Source organism: Pistacia vera, unplaced genomic scaffold (assembly GCF_008641045.1).
Source record: "Pistacia vera cultivar Batoury unplaced genomic scaffold, PisVer_v2 Contig338, whole genome shotgun sequence".
Classification (NCBI taxonomy): domain Eukaryota; kingdom Viridiplantae; phylum Streptophyta; class Magnoliopsida; order Sapindales; family Anacardiaceae; genus Pistacia; species Pistacia vera.
Genome location: NW_022196155.1, coordinates 432,870 through 452,480, shown reverse-complemented (window position 1 = coordinate 452,480; position 19,611 = coordinate 432,870). Strand labels below are relative to the sequence as shown.

Sequence of the window (19,611 nt, the reverse complement as noted above, 5' to 3'; positions counted from 1 at the left end):
TTTTTAGATTTTTTTTTTTATAAAAAAGTGTATCCTACGATACGCAATACACGGTTCAAAAAATTAAGTTTTCAATATAGAATACGATGTACGAATTGACAACTATAGTGTGAAAAGTTTTCTCATTCATCAAAGGAAAATTTTGAGTAAACCCCCACGCGCTTTAGTAATTATGAAAGCACTTTTGGTTATAAAAAGAAGACCCTAGCCCGCATTCCGTCCACTTTTGTTAACGAAAATCGGTTGAAAATGGAAAGGACGATTTTATTCTTGAACAAAATTACATCCTCATCCTCATCCTCAACTTCCCAACCCCCAATACTTAGAAAACTGACACTTTGGCCTTTATTCAACCAAAACACCGAACAGGCACCACTATTGTGTAGTTTTATAATCTTTGTGCAATTTGGAGCACACATATATATAAAGATGGATCCGACTACAATATGCGTCACGCAAATATATGTGTAGCCGGTGCTGCTTGTATATATGCGCGCAACATGAGAGACCTACTACAATTGTTAAATATTACTTTCATGGCTTATACAGCGTCCAATTCTTGAAAGGGTTTGGCTGTTTGGAACTTCTCGAGTTGATCGTTACATGATGAAAATGAATCAAGTTTCTTTCCTATCTACATGCACGTGACTGATTTTTAAAATTATTGGCCATGATCAGATGCATCTAAGCAATTTTTGGGCAGTTGACACTCGATGAAAATCAAGTAAATCGTTTGTACTTTTGTTTAATAGAGTCACATAATTTGATAGCTCTTTTGGCACTATTTGCATAACAAGCACAAAAGTATATATATATACACATTAGAAAAGGCCACATAATTAATATAAGTCCTTCTCTTGCCTTTTATAGTTTCCTGTTGTATATCAAATTGTTACTTTTGGTTCCTATGAAGAAAAAAGAAAAATACCCTTTATAATTTAAAGGGAAAAAAGAGCACCAAAAAGTATAAGGAGTAATGGAATTATATATTAGTCAAAAGTTAGGCGATATTATTAAATGGAGAGTTAAAATAAGAAATGAAAGAAAGCATTCAAGCACTAAAGAAATATTAGGTCCAAGGCCATAGAGAAACTAGTGGTGGAATTTATAATTTATATAATTTTCCAGCGCCAAAAGCTTATAAAGCTAGCTGTCTAACCAGCATTAGAGTGTGCCTTTTGTAGGTTGTGAAAGATTAGTGTACTGAGGTTCATGGCCACTACCGTTTCCTTTGTTTTTCTTAGGCTTCTTCTCTGTGCTTATCTTCTTTCATTATGCCTTCTTTGCTCCTTGAAGAATGGCTATGCTTTTGGAGAGAGAGAATATATAGAGACGCAAGAAGTCAAGAACGATGAAAATCATTATTATCATCATAATTCACATACTATTCAACTCAACTCTCTTTTACAGTCACCTGTTTGCGATCCTTCCACCAAAGGTTAGCTTTCACTTTGAATTCTCTTTGTCTGCAGTCTGCTGAATTAAGTTATCTTCATATATAAATGTTGTATTACATTTTTAAGTTCGTCAATCGTCATCAAAACTTAAAAAGTATATATTTATCAATCAAATATTCTATTATATGATCCGGAAGTCTGAAAGTAGCACTCATATATAGTCATTGGTAGTTTGACCCTTACCATTTTCCCGTTCCACCAACTCATTCACTGAACCAGTTGAAATTAAGTAATATATTGTGTCGATTATATTTATATTTATTTCAATAATCTGTCTCCTAAATCAATGTTACATGTTTCAGCGAGTGAAAGGAAGTCATCTTTGAAAGTAGTCCACAGGCATGGACCATGTTTTAAACAAAATGGAGATGAAGCGAACTCTCCATCTCACGCAGAGATCCTCCTGCAAGACCAAGCCCGAGTTAACTCAATTCATTCTAAACTCTCCAAGAAGTCTCGCCAAGTTGACAGAAAGGACGCAGGCGGCTCCACACTCCCGGCCAAGGACGGTTCCTCGATGGGATCAGGCAATTACATTATTACCGTGGGCCTCGGCACTCCAAAGAGATCTCTGTCACTGATATTTGACACAGGTAGCGACGTCACTTGGACACAATGCAAACCTTGTGTCAGATATTGCTATCCACAGAATGACCCAATATATGACCCCTCTGCCTCCAAAACATATACCAATGTTTCTTGCAAATCAGATATGTGCGATGAGCTCGAGTCTGCCACAGGTCAATAATTACATCTTAAAAGTTCAATTATATATTCACACTAAGTTATACACAAATTTTAATTCTGTTGCTGTATGCAGGTAATTCTCTGGGATGTGCATCTTCAACATGTCTTTATGGAATAAGATACGGAGACAATTCATTCTCCATTGGATTTTTTGGCACGGACACGCTTACTATAACCTCTGCAGACGTTTTCAAAAACTTCTACTTTGGGTGCGGCCAAAATAACCGTGGACTATTTGGTAAAACAGCTGGTTTGCTTGGTCTTGGCCGAAACGCAGTCTCTGTGGTGTCTCAAACTGCCACAAAATACAAACAATTCTTCTCCTACTGCTTGCCTTCGTCATCCAGCTCAACAGGCCACCTCACTTTTGGCAATTCTGGTGGCCCCTCGAAATCAGTAAAATTTACTCCACTCTCCGCTGTCACTAAGGACACATCCTTTTACGGCCTTGACATTGTTGGACTCAGCGTCGGTGGTCAAAAACTATCAATTTCCAAGTCAGTTTTTTCAAATGGTGCTATTATTGACTCAGGCACCGTCATAACTCGCCTTCCACCAGCCGCCTACTCCCCCTTGAGCACAGCATTCCGTAAATTGATGGCCGCATATCCAACAGCTCCTGCTCTGTCTATCCTCGACACGTGCTACGATTTTAGTAATTATACTTCCATCGAAGTGCCAAAGATTAGCTTCTTTTTCAATGGTGGGGTTGAGGTTAGCATTGACGTTACAGGAATTCTATACGCGAATAGTGTGTCGCAAGTGTGTCTGGCAATAGCAGCCAATAGTGATGCAAGCGACGTAGCAATCTTTGGAAACACCCAGCAGAAGACAATGGAGGTGGTGTATGACGGCGCTAGAGGAAGGGTTGGGTTTGCTCCAAAGGGTTGCAGCTAGTAATTCAGAGTTATTGATCAAAAAGAGAATGTTCTTCAAGTTCGCAGAGGTGTGTTGTTAAATGGTTTTATCAGTGAAATAAAGAAAAATTAGTGCTCCCATAACAAAAGATTATGTGTTATAGCTTCATAAATAATGAACTTCAAAGTCATGTAAATTTTGGTCAGAGTTCTGCGTGCCCTGCAATGAAACTAAATTCTCTTCTTTGAGTTTTTTAAGCATTTGATTGTTTTATTATTTCTTCTTTGACCTTCCTAAACAATTAGTGTGATCAAGTAAAAATAATCAAACTTCAACCAACAATTGTTTTACGAAACAGAAAGAACCAGCAATGATTTAAGAAAAAGATGCTACAAAACCATGACAAATATGAAAAATAAAAATAAAACTAAAAAAAAAAAAAAGGAAAAGAAAGAAAGAAAGATTAGTCTTGGGTACAACGTCTGTACAATGTCACCAATCAATGACAATTTTTATATTTAACTGATTAATATATTCACATTATGTAATGTATGTTGTCTTTTTTACTTATTTTAATCCTTAATATAATTACTTATATGTAATTCTATATATACATATGTAGTTGACATAACGACATTGAAAAGAAAAAGTTTTTGAAGACATACTCATAAAGACTTTTAGATGATCGAATGATACGATAAAGATTTTTAAGTATATTACAATTATTAATAATAATAGTTATTGAAATTTTTATTCGACTGATATTTTTATAAATTGACTTGACTTAAACACCCTTTATCAATTAAAAAAAATAAATAGGGTTCATGAAGATTGTAACATTAATTCACGACTAATAAAAAGGAAAAATGCTGTCGTCCACTTAAAATATTGGATAAGTCCATAAGTCGTCCACTCGTAGCTCTACAGTTGACTTGCATCCTAGTGGACGACGACTTTGCAATCCACTGTTGGAACTTGTGAAACTTTTCGTTTTCGTTTGAGTTATATGGACCAATTAATTATTACTTAAATCCTTTCACATTACAGAAATAAGTGAAGTAAAGTGGCATTTGCATTGTAGTGGCGGCCAATATTTCCACGAAATTTCAACTGGGTTGTTGTTTACCTTTAGGCCGAACGACTTTCACCCAGCCAAATTTTGGCATAAACATAGATGGATATCCAAAAGATTAAAAAATAATAAATAAATATTTTATGTCATATTCTATTAGAGATTTTTATCTGCTAAAAGATAGTATGATAATTATATATACAGTCACAAAATTTTTAAATTTTAAATCTTTTTCTCCGTATTTATTCTCACCCCTAAGCCCATTTGCACAACTTTCTTGCATCATTGATCGATTTTTTGATCGGATATAACATTTTTTTGCGAAGTTCAGTGATAAACAGTGACACTAGCTCTTGTTGGCAAGTTGAGAATGAAGATCAGTGGTATTCCAGTCTTTTTACTATTTTTGTCTTTTAACAGATAAAAATTCTTAACTGAACATGACGAAAAGTAGGTATTTGTCATTTCCAAACCTTTTCGATAGCATTTTATTTGTATAGCAAACTTTGGGTATGTGTAATTCGTTCTCCCTTACTTTTGACATGTTCCCACTCAAGGTTTGGCCTCAAGATAAGTTTTCATCCGAAAAGTTTCAAAATAACATTTTTCCACTCATTCATCTAATTTTTTCATTATTTTTAATGATATAAGGAAATAATGGTAATTTTAGAAAACAATTAAAAGACAATTTTATCATTTAAACCCTATCAAAGTTGAAAAACGAAAACCTTATGTCAAATTTTTTTTTTTTTTTCACTTTTCTACTTTCTTCTTTCTCCTTCTCACACTATTTTTGTTCTCAGCATCTCTTGTCTCCTTTGTTTCTTTCCATTCAATTTCAATACCTTTCTTCTTCATCTCCAGTTGCCTCCCCTCCTTCATATATATCACTCATTCTCCATTGCATCTCTCTATCTCTCCCGCCTCTCCCTCTTCCCAAATTCTCCCCAAATACCTCTCCTTTCTTTCAATTTTTTTTCGTCAAAACTAGTAACTGCACCACCACCTTTTAGTTTTATCTTCACATCCACTCCTCTCTCCTTCTTCGCCGCTAATCTTAACCTCCTTCTGTTGATACGAGACACAAAAAAGGCGAGATTGGAACTTGTTTCTGCAGTATCTCAATAACCATCGGTGTTGAGGCGGATCCACGAGGACACGACCATGATTCGGACTAAGGGAAAGGTGGGTGATGTGGTTGATTTTTGACTGTGTTGAAGCCGTCGTCGACGGCGTTTGACCGAAAAAGCGGGAAACGTTTACCACTTTTCCGGGCAAATGCCTTCAACAATAGCTCCCCTCTTTGCACTTTTGGATAGATCGATCTGAGATCTAGCCAAAAATCCCGGCAATGGCGTAGACGGTTTTGAGAACCACCAGTAGTAGTTGGCCAACAACCTGCCGACCAACTTCTGTTTTTTTAAATTTTTGTTTATTTATATAATTTTTGAAATATTTTAATATTTTAAAAGGAGATAAAGATTAAAATAAATTGAATTTAATATTATACCCTCCAGTGGTTAAAAATAACGGAAAAATTGGATGGATGGGTGGAACCTATCATTTTGAAACTTTTCTCGTGAAAACTTGTCTTTAAGCCAAACCTTTGGTAGGAAAAAGTCGTTTACTCTTACTTTACAAGTCTACTGCTAAACTATTTCCATAGAATTTCCGTTGTGGTGGCTGGCAATATTTCCACAAAACTTATTCGGATTGTAGCTTTCTCTAATAGGTAAGTTTCTCCGTAGAGAAATAATAATTTATTACAGCTTTAATTATTTTCAGATCACAAACATGTCAGTTATTATTCTCGAGGTAACATCATGAGTAGTCTCCTCCTAAATGGTTTCAATTTTCAAACTTAAGGGGACAATTCTAAGTACTCTTACCATGGAACTGTGTATGAAACAAAATGTTGTGGATTGAAAATTTAGGTAGACAGCATCACAGCAGTTTGGCAATCGATAAAGCTTGAATGTTTTGTGTTGTGTGGTGAATCTCTTAGCCCTTCGATGAGTCATGCGTGCCATCTCTCCACCAATTACTCTCAAATCAGACAGCAGGCTCCTTCCATGTGGAATCACCCTAACCACAAATTTCTCCATCAAGATCGACTACTCCAAGTACAGTGGTTGAGTACTGTCTTAGGTATGGCACACCTGACGCAAATCCAGATTAGGGGGATTATGCGTGCAAATCTTTCCACTCTCAACCACTATGGAAGTATAAAAAGGGGAAGCCATTTCCATTTCAAGGGGGATCATTCCGCCAAACACACTCACACAAGAAAAAGTCAACTTAGAGAGGGAAAAAAGAGAATAACCTAAAAGTTCACCTCGCTGTGAACCCATTTGTCACTTAATACCCTTGTAATTGTCTTGAGTATAAAGAGAACACTAAACAATAAAATAACAGATGACATAGGCTTGATGATTAACTAGCCAAACCTTTTTAAAAATTCTACCTTGTTCCTTATCATTTTTAAACCCACTTATTTCTTGTTTACGATCTGTTCATCCCCATTCGCTGGTTGATCACGACCACGTACCTATCTAACTCGATCCTGCCAAGGTCGATTTAGCCTAGCTAGTTATTGTGAATTTTCGTAACAACGTTTTGAAATCAAAAACCTTACAGACTTGCAATGAAGGAGATGCAGGTTAAAGAGGCCCAAGTATGCGACCCATGCTTAAAACTGAAACACTTCTTCTTTTCTGCTACATTTTTGGGGTCGACCAATCCAATTGACTTTTCATTTCTACTAAATCTTTAGGGCCGACCAATCCAATTAACTTTCTTAATCTAATTGGGCTTTGATCAAATTTGTGGGTTTTGCTTTAATATGTGTTTGCTTCCAGTGTCGTGAACCTTTTACAGCGATAACTGGCATTTGCAATAACTCACAATTCTAGGAATACCCCACAATTTTTTTTTTTTATTTTTTTTATTAAAGGTGTTCGGGTCAATTTACGTGCATCTCGATTAGTTCCTTGACCTCAAATAAGGCTTCCGAAATAAGACAAATACTACAGTCCATAGCCAACAATATTAGCAATCGTTCTTATAATTTGAACCTAAGACCATAGGGTGAGCAAACCCCTTGACTCTAAGCCTTTATCACCCACATTTTGATGGTGCTTGTCTGCTAGTTTTGAATCCCTTTACCAATGCATTAAAAATCTTGACACTATTCAATAATTATTAGGTTTAACTTTCTTTATTGAACTTATACAAATAGAATCTGCTTTATGAAAACCTTGTGTGAAGCCAGTGCATTTATGTGCTTGTTCACTCAAAATTGATAAAGAAGACACTCTAGATCTAGAGATCTTATAAGGAAAGAAGAATTACATAAATCATTATTGCTGATGACGTACCTAAGACGTGGTCCTGGTGAGATAGTAGAGAATGGAGACAAAAGTTAATCTTCAGATGAACACTCAATAATGGTCTCAAATAATTGTGGTTAAAACAAATTAGATACAGTACACAAACCAAATCCAACCCAAACAATTAATAAAAGAACAACTCGCATTACTTTAGGGGATGTTATTTGAGTCATTTTATCAGATTTTCCCTGTAGAACTCTGATCTTTTTTGGCAGTGAAAATGTTATTACTTAATAACATTTGGGTGTACATTATTTTTGAGAAATATTAATGCGGTGGGTTTAAGAATACTTTCACTTTGATCTTCTCTTGTTGTTAGCCTTCTCTAATCCTCTCCCATTCTCCGCTTAAAATTAGCTAAAGACTTATATTTATACTCCTAGGGTATTAGGGTTATGTTTCCCCCTTTTCTATTTAGTTTAAAACTCCTAATTTCCAAAATACCCGTCATAAAACGGATGCAGATTTTTCCAGAAATCGTGGTTGTGTCGCTGCATTACGCCTAGGCATTGATGGTTCTACCCTAAAACTCTTAAATTATCTAAAATTTGTTGTGCTTCGGCATTATATTGCAGTACTGAAAAGACGGTGATTTTTTTAGCATAATAACGTTCGAATATGGCCAAGTAAACATAAGCAATATAGCTCTTCAAATAAGCTTTCCGATGGTCCAAGAATCATCTTAATTAGAGCTCCACAGCTCTAGTTATTGTTGAAATACCGAAACATGTTCAAATTAGAAAGTATTCCAAGATTTTCTCTTCAACTTCAAAACATTATAACTTCTTCAATCCAGCTTCGATTCACGAACCATTTGTTCCTCTTCGTCACTTATTTCATCTCCAACGTTATTCTTCATTTAAATATCATCTTTAAGCATTAGAGACTTAACAACACTAAAAGCATATCCGTGATCCCATAAAAGACAATTGTAAAATAATTAAACGAAATTACTCAATTTAAACCTAATTTCCCACAAATAATCTCCATAAACCACCAAATAAATATGTATTTTCAAGCTCTTATCAATTAGTCAATTAAGCTATTGGCAGTGGAGGCTCTTACCATGTGTTGCTCATTTTTATGTCTCTTTGGGGGTCTAAACTCAAAGAAGTAGTGGAAAGGCCACATTCTTACTTGTATATTCTAAGGTTCCCAATAATGGCTCATTCTACCACTAAATATGTTGGCGTGAGAAGTGGTTTGATTATTCTGAAAAAGTGAGGAATCCATTCCCACACGTTGCTTTTGATCCTCCATTCATTTCCATCTTTTTGCTGGGACCGATTTCGGTCTCTCTAGCTGGTTGAAAATGTGTATGAAACCAGATACAGTGGATATTATCTGGCCCCTGCCACCATGAAATGAAACTTTTGATTGTGGTAGTTAGTGGCTTGCTCAAATAATGGACGGTGTGTTTAGGTTTTAGTGGGACTAGCTATGAAAGTGTCCCTATTTTGTTGGGGAGTATTTAGCAAAGAGTAATAAACGATGTTGCTAATGGGAAACATAGATTCTCAAATTTTCTTGATTCACAGAAATGTGGACGAGAGAGAAATATGGATCAATTCAGAAAAGAATGGCCAATATGAAAGCCTAAAAACTTGACATCACGTCACTTATTTCTCGTCTGATTCTACAGGGTAGCATTCCGCTTAGTTATTGATAATGGCAATTGTTGTACCAGTCGTCACAGTCACAAAATTAAACCTAATTACCATAGTTAGTGGTAAGTAGGGTCGAATCCACAGGGAGCAAGACTAACAACTTAATGTATTTTGAGTAGCGAAAATGAAATAGGCAATTGATTAATGAAACTAAATAAACTAAATGCAAATAATGAAAGAGTGAAATTAAAACTAATAAAGACTTTATAATAAAAATGTTGCCGTTACGGTTTTGGTTCGACATGAGACCGACTCACACAATCCTTCTCCACCCTCTACGATCCCCTAAACCTACAAGGCAAGGTAAATCAATGAAATGGCTTCCCGGCACCCTAGGTATAATCTATCCTATCTCACCCGATCACTCAAGTTCGATTGGTTAAAGACTATAATTAAATGCCGATAAACGCTATAAGGCAATACCACTAGTTGGTACGCGATTAACAAATACAATTTGTCAACACATAATTAAATTCAAATCAACCAACTTCACAATAAACGCAACAACAGTAAAAATTAAATTAAATCCGAACACAATTCAATTACAATCGATGTGAAGTAATGAAAAACAATATTAATCATTTAATTATTTCAAACCAACATTTATCATTCAGCAAGTTCTATGAAAACATTAAATCATAATGGATAACAATATTCATCACAAGTTATGCTTGAACCATATTAAAGTATCAAAATCAAACATGAAACGAAAACAAATATAATCTGAAGCACAATCCTACCAAATGTCCTACAATCGGGCTCATCCAACTACTCGAGAGTTGATGAGTAGAGTCGTGGAGTCAATCTCGATCTCGCCTATGCCGTAACAGACAACCGGGAACTTAGCCGCTCATGGTGGTGATGACAGAGACTGAAACGGTGGAAACGAAGCTGATCATGGCAGAGAGGAGGTAACCGACAGCGATATGATGCCAAGAAGGGGTGAAAATGACCAAGGGACAGGCCAGAATATGAACAGCCGCACTCGCCGGAAAACGTTAATTTTCGGACAAGTCTTCCAGAAAACGGTGGCAGAAATGGGATCCAAAGGTACCGATGGAAAGCTCTGGTGATTGGGAGTTCATATCAGGTTTTGGGGAGGTGAGAAGTTGCCGAAAATGAGCAGGATCTGGGCTGGAAAATGAAGAGTTGCGGTGGCTAGATGGCAGATTCCGACGGTTTTCGCAATGGCTAAAGCTTGGGATGTGTAGATCCGGCCGTGGGGAAGGGAGATCAACCTTCAGGGAGCATCTGGCCTAGTAGACGAAAAGTCATGGTGGTAGAAGACGAAATGTCGCGGCGTTTCCGTGATTTCCGATGGCGGTTTGCGGTGGCTTTGGTGGCTGATGATGGAGGTTGAAGTGGTGAGATGGATCATCACCAGAGGCCACCAGAAATGAGCTGAGGAGTTGCCAGAAAAGATGGATGAACAGCTCCCTGGATCTGCGACTTTTTGTCTTCTTTTATACAACAAAATGCAAAATATTCTTTGGTCCCTACACAATTAAAAAGTGACAAAATTAACCCTTATAATATGACAGTTTACCCCCTAAACAGCATAAATGAGACAAAATCACCCCTAATCCATAAACAACAACCTAATATCAATTCATATTCTTTCCAAAATCATTCCAAACACGTTAAATTCATAAGAAAAATATTAGGAAGCGATTTTCGTGAATAAATTCATAAATTGTCTCAATATACTTCAATTTAATTACACATGGGGTATTTTTATCATCAAAATAGTCACTTTCATGACTCTAACAGCAATACCCTGTTTTTATTAGCTGGAATTAAGCTTGAGATATGATCAATGTTTTAATGGGGAATTGCTTCACCATATGTTGCAGATATCACTCTGGATGCTTGAAAGGCGCTTCCTTGCAGAAGTTGAGATGTCACTTCATAGCGTATGTTGCAAATATCTCTCTCATGTGGTTCAAAACTTTACAACCCAATAAAGATTAAGCTTTGAAGAACAATGCAGAAATACTGGACTCAGTTAACTCAAGGCCCTCCACCAGAAATACTGATATGAATTATGAAGTGATTGCGAATTACTTTGCCATGGCCGGCAATTCCATCAACTCTACTATTTTTTTTTTTTCAGCACTTGACAGCTCGAGAAATATTGGATCAATTAGTTTGAGTTGTAATTTATCACTGAAAACAAAAGTGGAAATGCAACAAACGAGGCTTTCTCTTTATTGTTCAAAACGAAAGTGGATAGCATCCCATGCAATCCAATCTAAGGATGGATTTGATTGGATTTTTGTGGCTAATATTATCTTCTTTGCTGGGACCAATTAATGGCCCGATGCCTCACGTCACTAAAGCAGACCCAGAGCAGTAGAGTGTATGTCTCTTAATAATCAATCAAATGGGATATCATGTGAGCTAGTCTAACAAGGAAACTATCTTCCGTTTTAGCTCTTGGTTATTACTGTCTAGTCAATTTATAATTAATTCAGTAATGTAATATTACAGCCCAAATGACCTTTCGGACTTGTGCTTCTGAGGTTTCTGTCTTGGAAGTAATAAAAGCTAAATGCTTACCCAGTTAGAGACCGTATTGTAAGGTCAGTTAATTGACCAATTAGCTCGTGTGACTTTTGTGAATTTCGGAAGTTATAATTATTCTTTGCTGGGACCAATTTAATTCAAATGCTTAAGTATGAAAATGTGCATGAAATGAATTGTAGTAGCTAAGATTTTAGCTGATCAGGCTCCAGCAAGAAACTTATGGATATAGGTAGGTAGTGGGTTGGTTCAAAAGAAGTTGGCGCTTTAATTGGTTGCTTAAATTTCTCTTTTTGATGAATATTGAATTTTTTTTCCAATAATTTTTCAAAATTTCATCACTGCATGAAGAAACGCAGAAATGCTCTTAAATTTTACGCTCTCCTCAAATGTACCAGCTGTTTATATGAAGCAAGCCAAGATAGCAGAGCCTGTAGTTCTAATCAGCTAGAAGAAGTTAGGCTAGCTTCTTCCCACAGCCACTTCCACTTATATCTCCATGTATCTCAGATGGTTTCTCCTCCAAGCTTCGTTTCTTTCTCTATGCATTCTCTGTTTTGTTAAGAACAGTTATGCTGCTGAAGTCCAACGCTCTAGCCACATTGTTAAATTGATAATACATGATTTTGCGATCTTCATAATCAATAAAAAAAACTATAAATTATTTTCAATTATCGTTTAAATTACGGTAGAGCATATAAATATTATGCCTTAGTTGTTTCAGTGCCAAACAAAGATCTCTCTAGAGGTTCTAACTTCTAAGCAAGTATGGTCCAAATTACAAATTACTTGGAAATACTGCGCAAAGATCGAACCCAAGTCAAATACATTCAATCCAGAATCTTCAAGCCAAGAAACTCCGGTACTGATTATGACCATTTAAGGAAAACACAGGCCATTACAATCGGTACTCAGCCAATTCAATTTGAAGGGATATCCAGCCAGTTCTATATAACTATACTTGGGGACACCAAATCAAAATGTTCTCCTTTTGGACAATGGTAGCCCCATCACTTGGACGCAGTACTGCACGCCATTTCTAAATTGCTTTAAACAAAAACTGGAAATGCAACACACGAGGCTTTCTCTTTATTGTTCAAAACAAAAGTGGATAGCATCCGATGCAGTCCAATCTAAGGATGGATTTGATTGGATAATACTTTGGATTATGGATTATCCAATTCCTAAATTTTAATATGGATGTTTAATCTTTTTTTTTTTTTTTTTTTTAATCAATTTTTCAAGTCTTCATATTAATTTTTGTATTTTAAGCCTAAGTAATTAGTCAAAATTTTAATTTTCCTTCATACTAATTTGTGTTTTAATAAATATTTGATAAATATTTAAAAATTTATAGTAATAATATTAATTATTAGTAGGTGCCATCTCTAGCCTAATCTAGACCAGACTTCTCTGATCTATTGGAATCTAGTTGAATTACTGAATTCTAACACTTATTTTTGCCATAAAAATTATTTTGGCCGTAAAAGTCAGTGAATTATTTCACCTCCGTTTGTGGCCAAAATCAACGTCAGAATCCAGTGATTTGACTCTTAAATGTATTATTTAAGAGGTTATATGTTCGAATCTCTCTAACTACTAATAAAGAGTAACTACTATAGGTTTATTTGACCATTAATTTTAGGGTCTCAGAAGAATAGTTAAGGTGTGTACAAATTAACTGAGACATCTCAAATAAAAAATAAAAATATATATATATATATATATATGCGCGCGCGCGTGCGTGCAGTGATTGGGAATTACTTTGACATGGCCGGCCATTCCATAATGAACTTCACTATTTTTGTTTTTTCAGCACTTGTCAGGTTGAGAAAAATCGGATCAATTAGTTTGAGTTATAATTTATCTCTGAAAACAAAAGTGGAAATGCAATTCACGAGGCTAAGCAACCGTGTGTTTGATGGGAAAGGTAATAATTTAATTCGAGTATTTCCGGGCCCGGCTGCAACATGAAACTCGGCATGTAGAACATAGTGGATTGGGGAGGATCCGATGCAATCAAATCCATTCTTAAAATCTAATGATCGATTGGATTGAATTTTTGTAGATAATAATTTTAATTATGGATTATCCAATTCATAAATTTTGATTCCAAATGCTCTCTAGTTCGTACAATAATTAAGCCTTCATCTTCAGTTGCTTATATAAGGACTGCCACGGTACAGCAAAGAGTGTGAGTTTTAGTTAGCTGTAAGAAAAGAAATTCCATATCCACCATGTACCTCAGGTTTATCATCCTGGTTTCGCTTCATTGTTTAAGCCTTCCTTGTTCATCAAGCAACACTTATGCTGAACAGTCGAGTGAATTAAGCCACCACTCTGATAGCCACATTGTTTCGGTCCAATCTCTATTGCCATCTACTGTTTGCAACCGTTCGCCACCAGGTCATGCATAATACTATTACTAATATGTTCCATCAATAGATAAGTCTCATCTCTCTGTTAGTTACTCTTTGCACTTGAGAACATGTAAAAATTTCTCTTTATTTTACATTGAGTTGAGATGTGATCTTATGATACTTACTAAAACCCCGCATGTTTGTGTGATTCAGTTTCCAGGAAAGCGACTACTCTAGAAGTAGTAAACAAGTATGGGTCATGCTCTCAACTTTCACAAGGGAAATCAAGCACTCCCTCTCTCTCCCAAATTCTACTCCAAGACCAATATCGAGTTGAGTTAATTCATTCCAGGAGGCGCAACCAATCAATTAAGACACAAGAGGAGTTTACCATCCCTACGATATCGGGTAATACTGTTGGAACTGGCGGCAATTACTTTATTAAAGTGGGCTTAGGTACCCCGAAACAGAGTGTTTCACTCGTAATTGACACCGGTAGCGGCATCACCTGGACTCAGTGCAAGCCCTGCCCAAAAAAGGGTTGCGCTAAGCAAGTGGATCCCATATTCGACCCATCCAAGTCCAAATCATATAAGAGTATTCCGTGTAGCTCATCATTTTGCAGTCAAATTAATGGTAATTTTACTGAAATTTTGTTAGTACTACTACAGTACTTGCTATATTTTATTATATTTTCCATCAACGAAATTTTGTTATTGTCCTTGTAGGAGGCAATTGCTCTTCCAAAAAAGCTTGTCCCGTAAGTTATCATTACGTCGATGGTTCTTCACTGTTTGGCTCCTACGCAACAGAAAAGTTAGTCATAGATTCAGCAGACAACCAATCGCAATTTACCGGGCCGAATTTTATCATGGTTTGTGCACACAACTTCACTGGCGACGATGAAGGAGTGGTCGGGATAATGGGTCTCGATCGAAATGGATTATCTATTATATCACAAACTTCCTCTTTTTTCAAAAACTACTTCTCATATTGTCTGCCTGCTTTCTTCGGCTCCAGTACTGGATATATAACTTTTGGCAAGACCAATAGTTTCACAAACAAGGTGATTAACTTCACACCATTAACCACAGACTCTGAAACTTATGATGTTGAGATAACTGGACTGAGTCTTGGCGGACATAAACTACCGATTGACAGTCAGGTTTTCAAGAAAGCTGGAGGGACTGTTGACTCGGGCACAGTCATTTCACATCTTCCACCAGCGGCTTACGCGGCTCTAAAGTTAGCTTTCCGTAAGAAGATGTCGAAATATAAGATGGTGAAACCGAGTGGCTTTTTGGATACATGTTACGATTTTAGTAAGTATGATACCGTTACAATACCAAAGATGTCAATATTCTTTAAAGGTGCCGTTGAATTGAAGATGGACGTGACAGGAATTGTGATCCCCTTCAAAGACGACCTGACAGAAGTGTGCTTAGCCTTTAGTCCAAATCCTACTGAAGATGATGGGGCCTTAATTGGGAACATTCAGCAACAAGGGATGGAGGTGCACTATGATGTTGCTGGAAAAAGGGTAGGGTTTGGTCCTCGTGCTTGCTAAAAGAGTATTAATATTAATGGAAAAAGTTACCCAATTATTAAGGCTGTGCGTATAGTCGCTAAATAAATTTGGGTGTGATCGATGTAATAACTAGCTAGCTGTGGCTCCTTGAGTCGTGCTGGGATCAATTAACTAATGGTCTTATATCGATGTACTTCCAAATGTTTTCTATGATATTTTGCTTGGTGATCAAACTTCAATTTATTTCATTAATCACATTGGATGAAAGAAGTTGCTAAAAGAATATTAATGTTAATGGAAAAACTTCAATTTATTTCATTAGTGTTGTGATTTTTGCAAGTGTACGAAATCGTGCAAGTAATAAAATGTAAGTATACGAATGTCGAACCCAAGAGAATTACTACTATCAATTACCAAAATTAACTATTCTATTACCATTTGATTCAATAAAATCTTGGGAAGAATTCTAAACTAAATTAAAAAATGAAAACAAATTAAAAACCTGGAAAATATAGATTTAAACATGAATTATGTGCCTATTTTGTTGTGAAATGAAACTTTTGACTGTGCTAGTCAGTGGCTTGCTCAAATAATGGACGGTGTGTTTAGGATTTAGTGGGACTAGCGATGAAAATGTGCCTATTTTATTGGGGAATATTCAGCAAAGAGTAATAAACAATGTTGCTAATGGGAAATATAGATTTTCAAATTTTCTTGATTCACAAAAATGTCGACGAGGGAGAAATATAGATTAATTTAGAAAAGAATGGCCAATATGAAAACCTAAAAACTCGACATGACATATCACTTATTTCTCGTCTGATTCTGCAGGGTAGCATTCTGCTTAGTTGTTGATAATGACAATACTCTGTTTTTATTAACTGGAATTAAGCTTGAGATATGATCATCAATGTTTGAATGGGGGATTGCTTCACCATATGTTGCAGATATCACTCTGGATGCTTGATCGGCGCTTCCTTGCAGAAGTTGAGATGTCACTTCATAGCGTATGTTGCAAATATCTCTCTCATGTGGTTCAAAACTTTTCAACCCAATAAAGATTAAGCTTTGAAGAACAAAATGCAGAAATACTGGACTCTGTTAACTCAAGGCCCTCCACCAGAAATACTGATATGAATTATGAAGTGATTGAGAATTACTTTGACATGGCCGGCTATTCCATCAACTTTAATATTTTTGTTTTTTTCAGCACTTGACAGCTCGAGAAATGCAACAAACGAGGCTTTCTCTTTATTGTTCAAAACAAAAGTGGATAGCATCCCATGCAATCCAATCTAAGGATGGATTTGATTGCATTTTTGTGGCTAATATTATCTTCTTTGCAGGGACCAATTAATGGCCCGATGCCTCACGTTACTAAAGCAGACCCAGAGCAGTAGAGTGTATGTCTCTTAATAATCAATCAAATGGGATATCATGTGAGCTAGTCTAACAAGGAAATATATCTTCCGTTTTAGCTCTTGGTTATTACTGCCTATTCAAGTTATAATTAATTCAGTAATGTAATATTACAGCCCAAATGACCTTTCGGACTTGTGCTTCTGAGGTTTCTGTCTTGGAAGTAATAAAAGCTATATGCTTACCCAGTTAGAGACCATATTGTAAGGTCAATTAATTGACCAATTAGCTCGTGTGACTTTTGTGAATTTCGGAAATTATAATTATTCTTTGCTGGGACCAATTTAATTCAAATGCTTAAGTATGAAAATGTGCATGAAATGAATTGTAGTAGCTAAGATTTTAGCTGATCAGGCTCCAGCAAGAAACTTATGGATATAGGTAGGTAGTGGGTTGGTTCAAAAGAAGTTGGCGCTTTAATTGGTTGCTTAAATTTCTCTTTTTGATGAATATTGAATATTTTTTCCAATAATTTTTCAAATTTCATCACTGCATGAAGAAACGCAGAAAATGCTCTTAAATTTTACGCCTCTCCTCAAATGTACCAGCTGTTTATATGAAGCAAGCCAAGATAGCAGAGCCTGTAGTTCTAATCAGCTGGAAGAAGTTAGGCTAGCTTCTTCTGACACAACCCGTCCCGAATTTCCTCATCTCGTAGGATCCGGGCGCTCCCACAAGACTCGGATACCCGAGACGTGCCATGTAGAAAAACTGCGAAACCTGTTTAAAGACATACTTTTCCTGAATAACATCATAGTATTTCCATCTCCAACATCTCAAAAAAAACATGCATCATCTTTCGTTTTACAAAAGAAAAGAGTTAAGGAAACTTTTGGTATCAGGTTTTCCACTTATACTACACATTCCAAAATATGAAACAAAAGGAAATACATGATGGAAAACATGAGTTCTTGAAACGAAAGTCCAAATTTACAATGCGACATAAATATAAAACCCACATAAAAGATGTTAACGCGTGGCACAACCCTGAGCGGAGGCTCACTGCTCGGCACGATCTCCGGAAGGTCCTGGTGGGGGGAAAAACATTTAAAAAAAGGGGTGAGCTGAAATACCCAGTGAGTGGGGAAAAGGGGAAGGTTTATAAAAGTTCTTTTAAAAAAAATAATAATGCTAACATACAACAATTTTCAAGCAAATCATGGCAACAATATAATTTTATGAATATGCAATATAACAACCAGCCCGTTCTCGCATACAATATATAATTTATTTCTAATCATCCTACACTCAGTAAACTGTACTCTGACTTACTTCCTTTAACTGTATCGGATTCTTTATAAAACCTCAACATTTATTATTAAAACTCTCACCACAACTAGTACCTTGGGGAAAATCTGTCATACCTGGTGGGCGTCCCACACGCAGGCAGAGCGAGGGACGTACCTGTCATACCCGGCAAGGTCTATCATCGCGCGGGCAGAGCCTCAAAAACTGTCATACCTGGTGGACCACTCAACGCCCAGGCAGAGCCAATAAAATCTGTCATACCTGGCGGACCACTCAACGCCCAGGCAGAGCCAATAAAATCTGTCATACGCATGCGCAGAGCCAAAATCTGAAACTGTCATACCCTGCGGAATCCTGCATCGCTTGGGCAGAGCCAATAATCTGTATCTCTGGGGGATGGATACTTCGTAGGGTGGTTTTAGCATCACAACAATCTCATGCATAATCTCAAGTAACATGTAAGTCAAGAGTATATTACGTATGTGCTTATAAATCATAAACAAATATCACTTTTAAAAATCAAAACTCATATAACACAGTATAATTATAATTAAACCCAAGAGCAAAATAATAATAATAATATATGAATATTTCCTATAAGGATAAGACATGCCAACATGTGAGATTTCATGGAAAATAGGGGGTAAAATGCAAGTTTTTAAAATATACTTTCAAAACTGATGAAAAGCACACCATTTGCCCTTTTTACCGAGAAAATTATTACTAACCCCAGTCTTTTCTTTAACATTTTAACAACCAAAATCCCTTAACTCCCAGCATTTTAAAACACCATGGAAAACAATTTTCTCAAAGACAGTCCAATTGGAAGCATACAAGTGTATTTAACCAACCAACTTTTAGTCCAAATACATAACTCAAGCACCTCTCAAAATGCAGTCCAGCCGAGTGCATGCAACCGAAAATATCCAGCCACCATCACAGTTTATTGAAACAGCCAAATGCATGCAAGTTTAATTAGCAAGCAAAGTTCATTCCATTTTAAAACTCAAAACAACCACTCTAGAATCTGTCCGAAAACATGCAAAGAAAAAAATAAACCAAGCAAGCTTCACATTTAGCTCAAACGTCATCAAAATACAAAAATGGCATACTAGAAATTAACATGCAAGCATAGATCTGAAATTTTTAAGGAAAGTTTTTATTAAAACCACTCACTCTTTTAATCCTATAATTGGCTGCCTATTATAGTGCTTGGATTTCGATCTCCACCGTTCAAAATGTAGAGCTGTGTTTCATGAACAACATATCCAAAAATCAGAACGATCGGACGGCAAATGAGCTCCAGATCACGATTTGATGATGCGCTATTCACAGACTTATAA

At 36.3% G+C, this 19,611-nt stretch overlaps 2 protein-coding genes across 2 annotated transcripts; both read left to right on the top strand.

Annotated features, from left to right (window-relative positions):
- The first annotated feature begins 1,197 nt into the window (after window positions 1–1,197).
- Window positions 1,198–3,322, top strand: LOC116138066 (aspartyl protease family protein At5g10770-like). Its single transcript, XM_031423784.1, has 3 exons — window positions 1,198–1,438; window positions 1,760–2,197; window positions 2,278–3,322. The coding sequence occupies exons 1-3, from the start codon at window positions 1,213–1,215 to the stop codon at window positions 3,099–3,101; spliced, it is 1,488 nt and encodes a 495-aa protein (XP_031279644.1). The 5' UTR covers window positions 1,198–1,212; the 3' UTR covers window positions 3,102–3,322.
- Window positions 3,323–14,944: 11,622 nt separating this feature from the next.
- Window positions 14,945–17,001, top strand: LOC116138147 (aspartyl protease family protein At5g10770-like). The gene is made up of 3 exons (XM_031423892.1): window positions 14,945–15,613; window positions 16,549–16,608; window positions 16,948–17,001. The coding sequence occupies exons 1-3, from the start codon at window positions 14,945–14,947 to the stop codon at window positions 16,999–17,001; spliced, it is 783 nt and encodes a 260-aa protein (XP_031279752.1).
- The last annotated feature ends 2,610 nt before the right edge of the window (window positions 17,002–19,611 follow it).